At 39.7% G+C, this 17,711-nt stretch overlaps 1 protein-coding gene across 1 annotated transcript in view; it reads right to left on the bottom strand.

Moving 5' to 3' along the window:
* Positions 1–8,027: 8,027 nt before the first annotated feature.
* Positions 8,028–17,711, bottom strand: part of STT3A (STT3 oligosaccharyltransferase complex catalytic subunit A) — a 79,796-nt gene continuing 70,112 nt past the window's right edge. The window contains exons 17-18 of the mRNA XM_053691409.1: positions 10,570–10,685; positions 8,028–8,299 (exon numbers count right to left, since the gene is read on the bottom strand). Coding sequence (XP_053547384.1) covers positions 8,261–8,299; positions 10,570–10,685 — 155 coding nt within the window. The 3' untranslated portion in view covers positions 8,028–8,260. The remainder of the gene's footprint in view (positions 8,300–10,569; positions 10,686–17,711) is intronic.

Raw genomic sequence — 17,711 nt, forward strand, 5'->3', positions numbered from 1 at the left:
CCTCCTCCTTTGTTTGGTTTGAGGATAGTCTTGACAGGAGAAATCTGCCCCTTGGAGGGAAAGACTTGAAACCCATTTTGTAACACTGGGATACTATGTCCACCACCCAAGGGTCTGGGGCATCGCTTATCCAGGCTTGAAAGCCGGCCCGCCACCTGATCCATACTAGAATCAGGGTGGAACCTTCATGCTGATTTAGAGTCAGCAAAAGACTTCTTGTTTTGTTTTCCCAGGGCTAGTTGGATTTCCAAGAAGATCTGGGTTGATCTGGTTTAGAAGAGGCAGGAGGAGGACTTTTAACCCTTAAAAGTTACGAAAAGGAACGAAAATTAGAAGTCACGAGGAACAAAATTGCATTGGTAGGACAATTTGAGCCTCTAAACACAGTAAATACTTGTCCACAGACACTGACTGATCTAAAGCAGGCTCCATTACTGCAGTCACAGTCCAATTCGCAAATAAAATTTTTTTATTATCTAGAGAGTGAAAATAAATAGTAAACCCGTTCACAGCATTCCTATTTTACTCTTAAACAATTGTAAAAAATAAAAAGCACGTCAGATGCCCGAGGCTCCTACCGTACAAGAGAGAATACCCAGTAGTAAATGGAAAGGCTTTTACTCTCACAGTCCGCTAAGTTAAAACCAGGGATCCGGCATAAACTCTCGATGTGAGGCACTCCTACGCACCACCAAACTCACTTTTGCTCCGTTTCCGTAAAAGCGGAAGTGCGGGCATCACGAGAGCGGAGAAGAAATAACACTGCGCCACAGAAAAAGACGCACGCAACAGACAAAACAGCATAGTAACGGCCGTTAAAGTTGAACTGCCCCCACATCACAAATAAACCTGTCACTGAGCCCAAAATAAAGAACCGCTATAATAAAACATCATAGCGATATCTCTGTACAAGTCTCAATAACGAAAGTTCCCCAGCAATAAAACTCCTCAGCCAAATGAAGTCTCTGTAACTGTGTAAATGTTTCAAATATATAAAGTTAAAAATGTCCCCCAAAATGTATCCTTAAAGAGACATGAAACCCAAAATTTGTAATTCATGATTTAGATAGAGAATACAATTTTAAACAACGTATTTACGTCTATCATTTAATTTGCTTCCTTCTCTTGTTATCCTTTGCTGAAAGGTTTATCTAGGCAAGCTCAGAAGCAGCAGGAAACCTAGGTTCTAGCTGTTGATTAGTGGCTGCATATATATATTGATTGTGATTGGCTCACCAATGTGTTCAGTTAGAAACCATTTGTGCATTGCTGCTCCTTCAACAAATTATACCATGAGAATTAAACAAATTAGATAAAAGAATAAAATTAGAAAGTTGTTTAAAAACATAATTTATGTAAGAACTTACCTGATAAATTCATTTCTTTCATATTAACAAGAGTCCATGAGCTAGTGACGTATGGGATATACATTCCTACCAGGAGGGGCAAAGTTTCCCAAACCTTAAAATGCCTATAAATACACCCCTCACCACACCCACAAATCAGTTTAACGAATAGCCAAGAAGTGGGGTGATAAGAAAAAAAGTGCGAAGCATAAAAAATAAGGAATTGGAATAATTGTGCTTTATACAAAAAAATCATAACCACCACAAAAAAGGGTGGGCCTCATGGACTCTTGTTAATATGAAAGAAATGAATTTATCAGGTAAGTTCTTACATAAATTATGTTTTCTTTCATGTAATTAACAAGAGTCCATGAGCTAGTGACGTATGGGATAATGACTACCCAAGATGTGGATCTTTCCACACAAGAGTCACTAGAGAGGGAGGGATAAAATAAAGACAGCCAATTCCTGCTGAAAATAATCCACACCCAAAATAAAGTTTAACAAAAAACATAAGCAGAAGATTCAAACTGAAACCGCTGCCTGAAGAACTTTTCTACCAAAAACTGCTTCAGAAGAAGAAAAGACATCAAAATGGTAGAATTTAGTAAAAGTATGCAAAGAGGACCAAGTTGCTGCTTTGCAGATCTGGTCAACTGAAGCTTCATTCCTAAACGCCCAGGAAGTAGATACTGACCTAGTAGAATGAGCTGTAATTCTCTGAGGCGGAATTTTACCCGACTCAACATAGGCAAGATGAATTAAAGATTTCAACCAAGATGCCAAAGAAATGGCAGAAGCTTTCTGGCCTTTCCTAGAACCGGAAAAGATAACAAATAGACTAGAAGTCTTACGGAAAGATTTCGTAGCTTCAACATAATATTTCAAAGCTCTAACAACATCCAAAGAATGCAACGATTTCTCCTTAGAATTCTTAGGATTAGGACATAATGAAGGAACCACAATTTCTCTACTAATGTTGTTGGAATTCACAACTTTAGGTAAAAATTCAAAAGAAGTTCGCAACACCGCCTTATCCTGATGAAAAATCAGAAAAGGAGACTCACAAGAAAGAGCAGATAATTCAGAAACTCTTCTAGCAGAAGAGATGGCCAAAAGGAACAAAACTTTCCAAGAAAGTAATTTAATGTCCAATGAATGCATAGGTTCAAACGGAGGAGCTTGAAGAGCTCCCAGAACCAAATTCAAACTCCAAGGAGGAGAAATTGACTTAATGACAGGTTTTATACGAACCAAAGCTTGTACAAAACAATGAATATCAGGAAGAATAGCAAGCTTTCTGTGAAAAAGAACAGAAAGAGCGGAGATTTGTCCTTTCAAAGAACTTGCGGACAAACCCTTATCTAAACCATCCTGAAGAAACTGTAAAATTCTCGGTATTCTAAAAGAATGCCAAGAAAAATGATGAGAAAGACACCAAGAAATATAAGTCTTCCAGACTCTATAATATATCTCTCGAGATACAGATTTACGAGCCTGTAACATAGTATTAATCACGGAGTCAGAGAAACCTCTTTGACCAAGAATCAAGCGTTCAATCTCCATACCTTTAAATTTAAGGATTTCAGATCCGGATGGAAAAAAGGACCTTGCGACAGAAGGTCTGGTCTTAACGGAAGAGTCCATGGTTGGCAAGATGCCATCCGGACAAGATCCGCATACCAAAACCTGTGAGGCCATGCCGGAGCTATTAGCAGAACAAACGAGCATTCCCTCAGAATCTTGGAGATTACTCTTGGAAGAAGAACTAGAGGCGGAAAGATATAGGCAGGATGATACTTCCAAGGAAGTGATAATGCATCCACTGCCTCCGCCTGAGGATCCCGGGATCTGGACAGATACCTGGGAAGTTTTTTGTTTAGATGAGAGGCCATCAGATCTATCTCTGGGAGCCCCCACATTTGAACAATCTGAAGAAATACCCCTGGGTGAAGAGACCATTCGCCCGGATGCAACGTTTGGCGACTGAGATAATCCGCTTCCCAATTGTCTACACCTGGGATATGAACCGCAGAGATTAGACAGGAGCTGGATTCCGCCCAAACCAAAATTCGAGATACTTCTTTCATAGCCAGAGGACTGTGAGTCCCTCCTTGATGATTGATGTATGCCACAGTTGTGACATTGTCTGTCTGAAAACAAATGAACGATTCTCTCTTCAGAAGAGGCCAAAACTGAAGAGCTCTGAAAATTGCACGGAGTTCCAAGATATTGATCGGTAATCTCACCTCCTGAGATTCCCAAACTCCTTGTGCCGTCAGAGATCCCCACACAGCTCCCCAACCTGTGAGACTTGCATCTGTTGAAATTACAGTCCAGGTCGGAAGAACAAAAGAAGCCCCCTGAACTAAACGATGGAGATCTGTCCACCACGTTAGAGAGTGTCGAACAATCGGTTTTAAAGATATTAATTGATATATCTTCGTGTAATCCCTGCACCATTGGTTCAGCATACAGAGCTGAAGAGGTCGCATGTGAAAACGAGCAAAGGGGATCGCGTCCGATGCAGCAGTCATAAGACCTAGAATTTCCATGCATAAGGCTACCGAAGGGAATGATTGAGACTGAAGGTTTCGACAAGCTGTAATCAATTTTAGACGTCTCTTGTCTGTTAAAGACAGAGTCATGGACACTGAATCTATCTGGAAACCCAGAAAGGTTACCCTTGTTTGAGGAATCAAAGAACTTTTTGGTAAATTGATCCTCCAACCATGATCTTGAAGAAACAACACAAGTCGATTCGTATGAGACTCTGCTAAATGTAAAGACTGAGCAAGTACCAAGATATCGTCCAAATAAGGAAATACCACAATACCCTGTTCTCTGATTACAGACAGAAGGGCACCGAGAATCTTTGTGAAAATTCTTGGAGCTGTAGCAAGGCCAAACGGTAGAGCCACAAATTGGTAATGCTTGTCTAGAAAAGAGAATCTCAGGAACTGATAATGATCTGGATGAATCGGAATATGCAGATATGCATCCTGTAAATCTATTGTGGACATATAATTCCCTTGCTGAACAAAAGGCAATATAGTCCTTACAGTTACCATCTTGAACGTTGGTATCCTTACATAACGATTCAATAATTTTAGATCCAGAACTGGTCTGAAGGAATTCTCCTTCTTTGGTACAATGAAGAGATTTGAATAAAACCCCATCCCCTGTTCCAGAACTGGAACTGGCATAATTACTCCAGCCAACTCTAGATCTGAAACACAATTCAGAAATGCTTGAGCTTTCACTGGATTTACTGGGACACGGGAAAGAAAAAATCTCTTTGCAGGAGGTCTCATCTTGAAACCAATTCTGTACCCTTCTGAAACAATGTTCTGAATCCAAAGATTGTGAACAGAATTGATCCAAATTTCTTTGAAAAAACGTAACCTGCCCCCTACCAGCTGAACTGGAATGAGGGCCGTACCTTCATGTGAACTTAGAAGCAGGCTTTGCCTTTCTAGCAGGCTTGGATTTATTCCAGACTGGAGATGGTTTCCAAACTGAAACTGCTCCTGAGGACGAAGGATCAGGCTTTTGTTCTTTGTTGAAACGAAAGGAACGAAAACGATTGTTAGCCCTGTTTTTACCTTTAGATTTTTTATCCTGTGGTAAAAAAGTTCCTTTCCCACCAGTAACAGTTGAAATAATAGAATCCAACTGAGAACCAAATAATTTGTTTCCCTGGAAAGAAATGGAAAGTAGAGTTGATTTAGAAGCCATATCAGCATTCCAGGTCTTAAGCCATAAAGCTCTTCTGGCTAAGATAGCCAGAGACATAAACCTAACATCAACTCTAATAATATCAAAAATGGCATCACAGATAAAATTATTAGCATGCTGGAGAAGAATAATAATATCATGAGAATCACGATTTGTTACTTGTTGCGCTAGAGTTTCCAACCAAAAAGTTGAAGCTGCAGCAACATCAGCCAATGATATAGCAGGTCTAAGAAGATTACCTGAACATAGATAAGCTTTTCTTAGAAAAGATTCAATTTTTCTATCTAAAGGATCCTTAAACAAGGTACCATCTGACGTAGGAATGGTAGTACGTTTAGCAAGGGTAGAAATAGCCCCATCAACTTTAGGGATTTTGTCCCAAAATTCTAACCTGTCAGGCGGAACAGGATATAATTGCTTAAAACGTTTAGAAGGAGAAAATGAATTACCCAATTTATCCCATTCCTTGGAAATTACTGCAGAAATAGCATTAGGAACAGGAAAGACTTCTGGAATAACCGCAGGAGCTTTAAAAACCTTATCCAAACGTATAGAATTAGTATCAAGAGGACTAGAATCCTCTATTTCTAAAGCAATTAGTACTTCTTTAAGTAAAGAGCGAATAAATTCCATCTTAAATAAATATGAAGATTTATCAGCATCAATCTCTGAGATAGAATCCTCTGAACCAGAAGAGTCCAAAGAATCAGAATGATGGTGTTCATTTAAATATTCATCTGTAGAGAGAGAAGATTTAAAAGACTTTTTACGTTTACTAGAAGGAGAAATAACAGACAAAGCCTTCTTTATGGATTCAGAAACAAAATCTCTTATGTTATCAGGAACATTCTGCACCTTAGATGTTGAGGGAACTGCAACAGGCAATGGTACATCACTAAAGGAAATATTATCTGCTTTAACAAGTTTGTCATGACAATTATTACAAACAACAGCTGGAGGAATAGCTACCAAAAGTTTACAGCAGATACACTTAGCTTTGGTAGATCCAGCAGGCAGAGGTTTTCCTGTAGTATCTTCTGGCTCAGATGCAACGTGAGACATCTTGCAATATGTAAGAGAAAAAACAACATATAAAGCAAAATAGATCAAATTCCTTATAAGACAGTTTCAGGAATGGGAAAAAATGCCAAATATCAAGCTTCTAGCAACCAGAAGCAAACGAAAAATGAGACTGAAATAATGTGGAAACAAAAGCGACGCCCATATTTTTTAGCGCCAAATAAGACGCCCACATTATTTGGCGCCTAAATGCTTTTGGCGCCAAAAATGACGCCACATCCGGAACGCCGAAATTTTTGGCGCAAAATAACGTCAAAAAATGACGCAACTTCCGGCGACACGTATGACGCCGGAAACGGAAAAGAATTTTTGCGCCAAAAAAGTCCGCGCCAAGAATGACGCAATAAAATGAAGCATTTTCAGCCCCCGCGAGCCTAACAGCCCACAGGGAAAAAAGTCAAATTTTTGAGGTAAGAAAAATATGATAATTCAATGCATAATCCCAAATATGAAACTGACTGTCTGAAAATAAGGAAAGTTGAACATTCTGAGTCAAGGCAAATAAATGTTTGAATACATATATTTAGAACTTTATAAATAAAGTGCCCAACCATAGCTTAGAGTGTCACAGAAAATAAGACTTACTTACCCCAGGACACTCATCTACATGTTTGTAGAAAGCCAAACCAGTACTGAAACGAGAATCAGTAGAGGTAATGGTAAATATAAGAGTATATCGTCGATCTGAAAAGGGAGGTAAGAGATGAATCTCTACGACCGATAACAGAGAACCTTATGAAATAGACCCCGTAGAAGGAGATCACTGCATTCAATAGGCAATACTCTCCTCACATCCCTCTGACATTCACTGCACGCTGAGAGGAAAACCGGGCTCCAACTTGCTGCGGAGCGCATATCAACGTAGAATCTAGCACAAACTTACTTCACCACCTCCCTTGGAGGCAAAGTTTGTAAAACTGATTTGTGGGTGTGGTGAGGGGTGTATTTATAGGCATTTTAAGGTTTGGGAAACTTTGCCCCTCCTGGTAGGAATGTATATCCCATACGTCACTAGCTCATGGACTCTTGTTAATTACATGAAAGAAATTGTATTCTCTATTTGAATTATGAAAGAAAAAAAGTGGGTTTCATGTCCCTTTAACTATAAAAGGATAACTTGTGCCAGAAAAAAGGATCCATAAGAGGATTAACCTCCTAAGTGCTCCTCTCCTTCAGTACCTAGAAGGCAAAAACACTTACCTTAGATCCTGCAGAACAGATGCTGCTTCTTAGGTGTGGCAGGTACTGTACTCCCTGTCATTGACCTGTAGGAAAATAAAGAACAGAGTAACAATCTCTGGCTTTTTTGCAAAGGGGAAGCAAGTGTTAATATAAAAAGCAAGGACTACCTCGCCGCCTTTTAACTGCTTAAAAGCCACCACTACTCTTACGCAAGAGATTGTCATGGAAAAAGCTAAAACTCCAATCCTTGCTTGCAGGAAAAAGTACCCATAAAAAGGATTAAAATCTTCAGACAAACTTCGCACAACCTCCATTGACCGAGGCAAAGAGAATGACTGGGGGTTATGGGTAAGACAGTTTCACTTAACAGCTTTGCTGGGGTGCTCTTTGCCTCCTTCTGCTGGCCAGGAGTTGAATATCCCACTAGTAATTGGAATGATGTTGTGGACTCTCCATGTCATAGGAAAGAAATATAGTTATCAATCTGAATTAATTTCTAGCAAAGGGCCTGCAGAGGATTACTGGCTGCGCTGTTATGATGACAAAGGGGTCAGATCTGCAGAACGAATAGACAGACGCGCTGTAAAATGATGAGCAAACACAAATTCTTTTGTTATCCTCAAAGGTAGGAAAATCATTAAGGCCCAAAAGCTCCAATAATAATAATAATAAAAAAAAACATGTTTTGTATTCCCATCTTTAATTGACCACTGTAAAGCCAAAAAACAACAAAAATCATTTGGTAAAGACATCCATGTTCATAAAAAGCATCCACCCAGTACGCAAATAACGTGACTTCACAGCCAATTAAGTTTGTGTTTTCCTGTCAATAGAAACGGTATATAAAAAAATCTGGTTCACAGGTGAAGGCTCGCTCAGTGCTTTTTGTTTTTTTTTTAAAGCTGAAGGCAAAATTATGTTCTTGACAATCCACGATTATCCAGATCTTTTACCTGTTAGGGAACAAAATGAATATGATCTTAGTTTGGGGCACAGTGGGTTTAATAAACGCACTTTGTTCTTTATTCTCATGCAGTTTACAGTATAAATACATTAGGTGTCTGTGTGTGTGTACATGTGCGTCAACCACATAAGGAAACATTCAACTTGAGGAAGAAAAAGGAAGAAGAAAGGAAGGAGAATGAGGCAGAGGAGTTACTCTTCTCCACCACTAGGAGACAACAAAGATTCCCAAACCCCAAAAGCTCTATAAAACCCCTCACACATACCTAAGGCTAACGTATAGCAAAGCGAGGTAAGAAAAAAGAATAAGAGCCATAAAAGGAGCAGGCAAAAAAACAAAACAAAAAAAACACCAAAAACAAACACTAATCCCAAAAATATCTAAAGGGTGGGGTCTCGTGGACTCTCACCACCATGAAAGAAATTAATTTATCAGGTAAGCATAAACTATGTTTTTTTTTTATACAGGTTGTGAGAGTCCACAATCCATTACTCCTGGGAACTAATACACAAGCTGTGGAGTCCATGAGTAATAACAAAGGGAGGAATAAAACAAATATAAAAATAACGACAGAAACAGCAAAACACCAGACGTACGTGGACCCGTTGCTCAGTGTGCCTAGAGGGATATGGCTGCACCTCACTGACAAGGCCCACACTAGGCCAAAACGTACGTCTGGGGTTTTGCCGTTTCTCTCAAGGGTTTGCCTGGTATTTCAGGGCTGGACTGCACTGTTAAGTCAGGATCAGACTGATATGCTACAGGAAAGTTCTTCTCTGTGAAAGGCCCATGTTGAGCAAAAAAAGGCTGCTTCTTGGGTGGTAACTAGCCATAGAACAAGCTATTATGCTATTGTTCGTTACCAGGTTGAGCACTTCTCTCTTTATTTATGCAAATTATGACCCTGACGGAAGTCTCCCTAAGGGTGATGCGGAAAGCCAGACGTTGACATGTTGCTAAGTGTGCCTAGAGGGAAATGGCTGCACCTCACTGACGAAGCCCATAATAGGCCGAAACGCAAGTCTCGGGTTTTGCAGTTTCTCTCGTTCAGAGAGGGATTGCCTGGTATTTTGGGGCTGGACTGTACTGTTAAGTTAGGATCAGACTGATATGCTACAGGAAAGTTATTTTCTGTGAAAGAGGCTGCTTCTTGGGTGGTAACTAACCATAGAACAAGCTATTATGCTATTGTTCGTACACAGGTTGAGCGCTTCTCTCTTTTTATTTATGTTTAAGTATAATGTCTTCATGGTTATGCCTATTGTTGTTTGTACACTAATGCACAGTGCAGCAACACTACTGGTCCGGATTTGGAAAAACTGGGAGGATCTGCAGGAGGCTTCAGCGGGTTTTATAAAGGAGAGTTCTGTTGCTGTGTCATTTAATAATAAGCCCATGGTCACCTACTGTAGTCTAATAAATTGGTGTAAATGTAACAGAACATTTTCAGCTTTTAATTTTGTGTTTGTTTGGAACAGAAGTGTTGGTCTGCTCTGTAACGCTGTACTGTGTTATTACATTAAATAAATTGCTGCTATTAGTGCTTCTGTCACTGTCATAATGACCACAGGTGACAACTCACCACAAGCTGTTGTGATATTTTGGTGACTGCAATGAAATTGCGGCACCAGATACAATATGCACAAGAACCGCATTTACTTGCAGGTTGCTCTTATACACCTAAGATTCTAAGGAGGTTGTGTAATTACTATCATTTAGCAGCTCTTACACTTACTCATACAAAAACCTGATATTTATTACCCCTCTAGTGTACCGCAGCACACAGAATAACCTCTAGTGTACCGCAGCACACAGAATAACCTCTAGTGTACCGCAGCACACAGGCAGTATATACCTCACACAGAATAACCTCTAGGGTACCCCGCAGCACACAGGCAGTATATACTCACACAGAAAAACCTCTAATGTATTGCAGCAAACAGGCAGTATATACTCGCACAGAATAACCTCTAGTGTACCGCAGCACACAGAATAACCTCTAGTGTACCGCAGCACACAGAATAACCTCTAGTGTACCGCAGCACACAGGCAGTATATACCTCACACAGAATAACCTCTAGGGTACCCCGCAGCACACAGGCAGTATATACTCACACAGAAAAACCTCTAATGTATTGCAGCAAACAGGCAGTATATACTCGCACAGAATAACCTCTAGTGTACCACAGCACACAGGCAGTATATACTCGCACAGAATAACCTCTAGTGTACCGCAGCATACAGGCAGTATATACTCACTTTGTATATTCGGACCAGCCAGTGCTCTGTAGTATATGCCTCCTCTAGAACATCTAGTTCAAAGTCCTTGTTGCCGATTTCTGCATTTCTCACTCTGTCGTAACCTGGAGGACGCTCTGAAAACGAAAACAAGAGTTACATAATTTTTATTGTACAGAACATCACCCCAATGACACACAATGCGCCTGGATAATATATATTATATAGTAAAATAATTACTTCTTTATAGATATGGGAAATACAAGACACTAGCAACTTCACTGATAATGTATAAACCACACACAGTACAATTATGAGATAAGTGGCATCTAACACATCACCAAATTAGTTACAAACTGTGAATGGTGCCCACAGTGCAGCTTTACCCTAGATCTCTTCACAAAGTGCCCAAGCATGAACGCACTAATGTATTCTTCACAATACCTTACACACTGAAATTTGTGTCTGGCATAAAGAGGGTGAGGAATAAAGTAGAGGGAGTGAGATTTTAACATGTCACACTGTAACAGGGGAAAGCTCTGCAGTAAAAAAGGTGGGGCATGCAGAAAAAAGGGGCGGGTCATGGTCAGGCTGAGCAGTAAAAAGAGGTGGGTCATGGTCAGGCTGAGTAGTAAAAAGAGGTGGGTCATGGTCAGGCTGTGCAGTAAAAAGAGGTGGGTCATGGGCAGGCTGAGTAGTAAAAAGAGGTGCGTCATGGTCAGGCTGAGTAGTAAAAAGAGGTGCGTCATGGTCAGGCTGAGCAGTAAAAAAAGGTGGGCCATGGGCAGGCTGAGCAGTAAAAAGAGGTGGGTCATGGGCAGGCTGTGCAGTAAAGATGTGGGTCATGGGCAGGCTGAGCAGTAAAGAGGTGGGTCATGGGCAGGCTGTGCAATAAAAAGGGGGTGGGTCATGGGCAGGCTGTGCAGTAAAAACATAATTTATGTAAGGACTTACCTGATAAATTAATTTCTTTCATATTGGCAAGAGTCCATGAGCTAGTGACGTATGGGATATACAATCCAACCAGGAGGGGCAAAATTTCCAAAACATCAAAATGCCTATAAATACACCCCTCACCACACCCACAATTCAGTTTAACGAATAGCCAAGTAGTGGGGTGATAAAATAAGGAGTAAAAAAAGCATACAAAAAAAAAAAGAGGAATTGGAAATATAATTGTGCTTTTATACAAAAAATCATAACCACCAGAAAAAGGGTGGGTCTCATGGACTCTTGCCAATATGAAAAATGAATTTATCAGGTAAGTCCTTACATAAATTATGTTTTCTTTCATGTAATTGGCAAGAGTCCATGAGCTAGTGACGTATGGGATATCAAATACCCAAGATGTGGAAGTCCACAGAAGAGTCACTAGAAATGGACGGATAAAATAAAAACAGCCATTTTCCGCTGAAAAAATTAAATCCACAAAAAAATAAGTTTTTCTCATAAATTGAAAGAAAAAACCTTAAAACATTAGCAGAAGAATCAAAGTGAAACAGCTGTCTGAAGAACTTTTCTACCAAAGACTGCTTCAGAAGAAGCAAAGTAAAATTTAGTAAATGTATGCAAAGAAGACCAAGTTGCTGCTTTGCAAATCTGATCAACTGAAGCTTCATTATTAAAAGCCCAAGAAGTGGAGACTGATCTAGTAGAGTGAGCTGTGATCCTCTGAGGCAGGGACTGTCCCGCCTCCAAATAAGCCTTATGAATCAAAAGCCTTAACCAAGATGCCAAAGAAATGGCAGAAGCTTTGACCTTTTCTAGAACCAAAGAAGACAACAAATAGACTAGAAGTCTTCTTGAAATCTTTAGTAGCTTCAACATAATATTTCAAAGCTCTTACAACATTCAAAGAATGTTCAAGAGTATTCTTGGGATTAGGACACAAGGAAAGAACAACAATTTTCCTACTAATGTTGTTAGAATTCACAACCTTAGGAAGAAATTTAAACGAGGTCCGCAAAATAGCCTTATCCTGATGAAAAATCAGAAAAGGAGACAAACATAAGCCGGCAAATAAAAGTCCATTAAAAGTCTCTACAATGGACTTTTATTTGCCGGCTTAGGTTTTGTACAGTGTTTCAAGTTGGGCCCATGTGAATTGTTTGTTTGTCTTTTGTTTGTTTTGTTTGTCTTTTGTGTGTTTATGTGGGGGGTTGTGGTTTCTGTTGGTGTATTTTTTTAATTTTAAATTTACCTAAACAATTTATTATGTATTGTATTGTTTGACTATTTAGAAGTTTAATAAATTGCTAGCACTTGTATTGTTTAATTATTATATTATTTGTGGTACTCTCTTCATTTGTTTGTTTGGTTTGTTATGTATTTATAGGCATTGAGGTTTTTGGAAACTTTGCCCCTCCTGGTAGGATTGTATATCCCATACGTCACTAGCTCATGGACTCTTGCCAATTACAAGAAAGAAAAAGGGGGCGGGTCGTGGGCAGGCTGAGCAGTAAAAAACATAATTTATGTCCACGGCCCGCCCTGGTTTTTTTAATCCGGTCTGATAATTTATTTTCTTTAACTACAGTCACCACGGTATCATATGGTTTCTCCTATGCAAATATTCCTCCTTTACGTCGGTCGAATGACTGGGGAAGGCGGAGCCTAGGAGGGATCATGTGACCAGCTTTGCTGGGCTCTTTGCCATTTCCTGTTGGGGAAGAGAATATCCCACAAGTAAGGATGACGCCGTGGACCGGACACACCGTTGGAGAAAGTAATTTATCAGGTAAACATAAATTCTGTTTTTTTACTGCTCAGCCTGCCCACGACCCGCCCCCTTTTCTTTCATGTAATTAGCAAGAGTCCATGAGCTAGTGACGTATGGGATATACATTCCTACCAGGAGGGGCAAAGTTTCCCAAACCTCAAAATGCCTATAAATACACCCCTCACCACACCCACAAATCAGTTTAACGAATAGCCAAGAAGTGGGGTGATAAGAAAAAAGTGCGAAAGCATAAAAAATAAGGAATTGGAATAATTGTGCTTTATACAAAAAAATCATAACCACCACAAAAAAAGGGGTGGGCCTCATGGACTCTTGCTAATATGAAAGAAATGAATTTATCAGGTAAGTTCTTACATAAATTATGTTTTCTTTCATGTAATTAGCAAGAGTCCATGAGCTAGTGACGTATGGGATAATGACTACCCAAGATGTGGATCTCTCCACGCAAGAGTCACTAGAGAGGGAGGGATAAAATAAAGACAGCCAATTCCTGCTGAAAATAATCCACACCCAAAATAAAGTTTAAATGAAAACATAAACAGAAGATTCAAACTGAAACAGCTGCCTGAAGTACTTTTCTACCAAAAACTGCTTCAGAAGAAGAAAACACATCAAAATGGTAGAATTTAGTAAAAGTATGCAAAGAGGACCAAGTTGCTGCTTTGCAAATCTGATCAACCGAAGCTTCATTCCTAAACTCCCAGGAAGTAGAAACTGACCTAGTAGAATGAGCTGTAATCCTTTGAGGCGGAGTTTTACCCGACTCGACATAAGCATGATGAATTAAAGATTTCAACCAGGATGCCAAAGAAATGGCAGAGGCCTTCTGACTATTCCTAGAACCGGAAAAGATAACAAATAGACTAGAAGTCTTTCGGAAAGTCTTAGTAGCTTCAACATAATATTTCAAAGCTCTAACCACATCCAAAGAATGCAATGATTTCTCCTTAGAATTCTTAGGACATAATGAAGGAACCACAATCTCTCTACTAATGTTGTTAGAATTCCCAACCTTAGGTAAAAATTCAAAAGAAGTTCGCAACACTGCCTTATCCTGATGAAAAATCAAAAAAGGAGACTCACAAGAAAGAGCAGATAATTCAGAAACTCTTCTGGCAGAAGAGATGGCCAAAAGGAACAAAACTTTCCAAGAAAGTAATTTAATGTCCAATGAATGCATAGGTTCAAACGGAGGAGCTTGAAGAGCCCCCAGAACCAAATTCAAACTCCAAGGAGGAGAAATTGACTTAATAACAGGTTTTATACGCACCAAAGCTTGTACAAAACAATGAATATCAGGAAGATTAGCAATCTTTCTGTGAAAAAGAACAGAAAGAGCAGAGATTTGTCCTTTCAAGGAACTTGCAGACAAACCTTTATCCAAACCATCCTGAAGAAACTGTAAAATTCTTGGAATTCTAAAATAATGCCAGGAAAAATGATGAAAAAGACACCAAGAAATATAAGTCTTCCAGACTCTATAATATATCTCCATAGATACAGATTTACGAGCCTGTAACATAGTATTAATCACAGAGTCAGAGAAACCTCTTTGACTAAGAATCAAGCGTTCAATCTCCATACCTTTAAATTTAAGGATTTGAGATCCTGATGGAAAAAAGGACCTTGAGACAGAAGGTCTGGTCTTAACGGAAGAGTCCACGGTTGGCAAGAAGCCATCCGGACAAGATCCGCATACCAAAACCTGTGAGGCCATGCTGGAGCTACCAGCAGAACAAACGAGCATTCCTTCAGAATTTTGGAGATCACTCTTGGAAGAAGAACTAGAGGCGGAAAGATATAGGCAGGATGATACTTCCAAGGAAGTGACAATGCATCCACTGCTTCCGCTTGAGGATCCCTTGATCTGGACAGATACCTGGGAAGTTTCTTGTTTAGATGAGAGGCCATCAGATCTATTTCTGGAAGCCCCCACATTTGAACAATCTGAAGAAATACCTCTGGGTGAAGAGACCATTCGCCCGGATGCAACGTTTGGCGACTGAGATAATCCGCTTCCCAATTGTCTATACCTGGGATATGAACCGCAGAAACTAGACAGGAGCTGGATTCCGCCCAAACCAGAATTCGAGATACTTCTTTCATAGCCAGAGGACTGTGAGTCCCTCCTTGATGATTGATGTATGCTACAGTTGTGACATTGTCTGTCTGAAAACAAATGAACGATTCTCTCTTCAGAAGAGGCCAAGACTGAAGAGCTCTGAAAATTGCACAGAGTTCCAAAATATTGATCGGTAATCTCACCTCCTGAGATTCCCAAACCCCTTGTGCCGTCAGAGACCCCCACACAGCTCCCCAACCTGTAAGACTTGCATCTGTTGAAATTACAGTCCAGGTCGGAAGAACAAAAGAAGCCCCCTGAATTAAACGAAGGTGATCTGTCCACCACGTCAGAGAGTGTCATACAATCGGTTTTAAAGATATTAATTGAGATATCTTTGTGTAATCCCTGCACCATTGGTTCAGCATACAGAGCTGAAGAGGTCGCATGTGAAAACGAGCAAAGGGGATTGCGTCCGATGCAGCAGTCATAAGACCTAGAATTTCCATGCATAAGGCTACCGAAGGGAATGATTGTGACTGAAGGTTTCGACAAGCTGATATCAATTTTAGACGTCTCTTGTCTGTCAAAGATAGAGTCATGGACACTGAATCTATCTGGAAACCCAAAAAGGTTACCCTTGTCTGAGGAATCAATGAACTTTTTAGTAAATTGATCCTCCAACCATGATCTTGAAGAAACAACACAAGTCGATTCGTATGCGATTCTGCTAAATGTAAAGACTGAGCAAGTACCAAGATATCGTCCAAATAAGGAAATACCACAATACCCTGTTCTCTGATTACAGACAGAAGGGCACCGAGAACCTTTGTAAAAATTCTTGGAGCTGTTGCTAGACCAAACGGTAGAGCCACAAACTGGTAATGCTTGTCTAGGAAAGAGAATCTCAGAAACTGAAAGTGATCTGGATGAATCGGAATATGCAGATATGCATCCTGTAAATCTATTGTGGACATATAATGCCCTTGCTGAACAAAAGGCAGGATAGTCCTTACAGTTACCATTTTGAATGTTGGTATCCTTACATAACGATTCAATATCTTTAGATCCAGAACTGGTCTGAAGGAATTCTCTTTCTTTGGTACAATGAAGAGATTTGAATAAAACCCCAGCCCCCGTTCCAGAACTGGAACTGACATAATTACTCCAGCCAACTCTAGATCTGAAACACATTTCAGAAATGCTTGAGCCTTCGCTGGATTTACTGGGACACGGGAAAGAAAAAATCTCTTTGCAGGAGGTCTTATTTTGAAACCAATTCTGTACCCTTCTGAAACAATGTTCTGAATCCAAAGATTGTGAACGGATTTGATCCAAATTTCTTTGAAAAAACGTAATCTGCCCCCTACCAGCTGAGCTGGAATGAGGGCCGCACCTTCATGTGGACTTAGAAGCTGGCTTTGATTTTCTAGAAGGCTTGGATTTATTCCAGACTGGAGATGGTTTCCAAACTGATACCGCTCCTGAGGATGAAGGATCAGGTTTCTGTTCCTTGTTGTGACGAAAGGAACGAAAACGATTATTAGACCTGAATTTACCTTTAGATTTTTTATCCTGTGGTAAAAAAGTTCCTTTCCCTCCAGTAACAGTTGAAATAATAGAATTTAACTGAGAACCAAATAATTTATTACCCTGGAAAGAAAGGGAAAGCAGAGTAGACCTAGAAGACATATCAGCATTCCAAGTTTTAAGCCATAAAGCTCTTCTAGCTAAAATAGCTAGAGACATATACCTGACATCAACCCTAATGATATCAAAGATGGCATCACAAATAAAATTATTAGCATGTTGAAGAAGAATAATAATGCTATTAGAATTATGATCTGTTACTTGTTGCGCTAAAGCTTCCAACCAAAAAGTTGAAGCTGCAGCAACATCCGCCAAAGATATAGCAGGTCTAAGAAGATTACCTGAACACAAATAGGCTTTTCTTAGAAAGGATTCAATTTTCCTATCTAAAGGATCCTTAAAGGAAGTACCATCTGCCGTAGGAATCGTAGTACGCTTAGCAAGAGTAGAGACAGCCCCATCAACCTTAGGGATTTTGTCCCAAAACTCTAATCTGTCAGATGGCACAGGATATAATTGCTTAAAACGTTTAGAAGGAGTAAATGAATTACCCAAATTATTCCATTCCCTGGAAATTACTTCAGAAATAGCACTAGGAACAGGAAAAACTTCTGGAATAACTACAGGAGATTTAAAAACCTTATCTAAACGTTTAGATTTAGTATCAAGAGGACCAGAATCCTCAATTTCTAAAGCAATTAGAACTTCTTTAAGTAAAGAACGAATAAATTCCATTTTAAATAAATATGAAGATTTATCAGCATCAACCTC

The sequence above is a fragment of the Bombina bombina genome, chromosome 8 (genome assembly GCF_027579735.1).
Source record: "Bombina bombina isolate aBomBom1 chromosome 8, aBomBom1.pri, whole genome shotgun sequence".
NCBI lineage: Eukaryota > Metazoa > Chordata > Amphibia > Anura > Bombinatoridae > Bombina > Bombina bombina.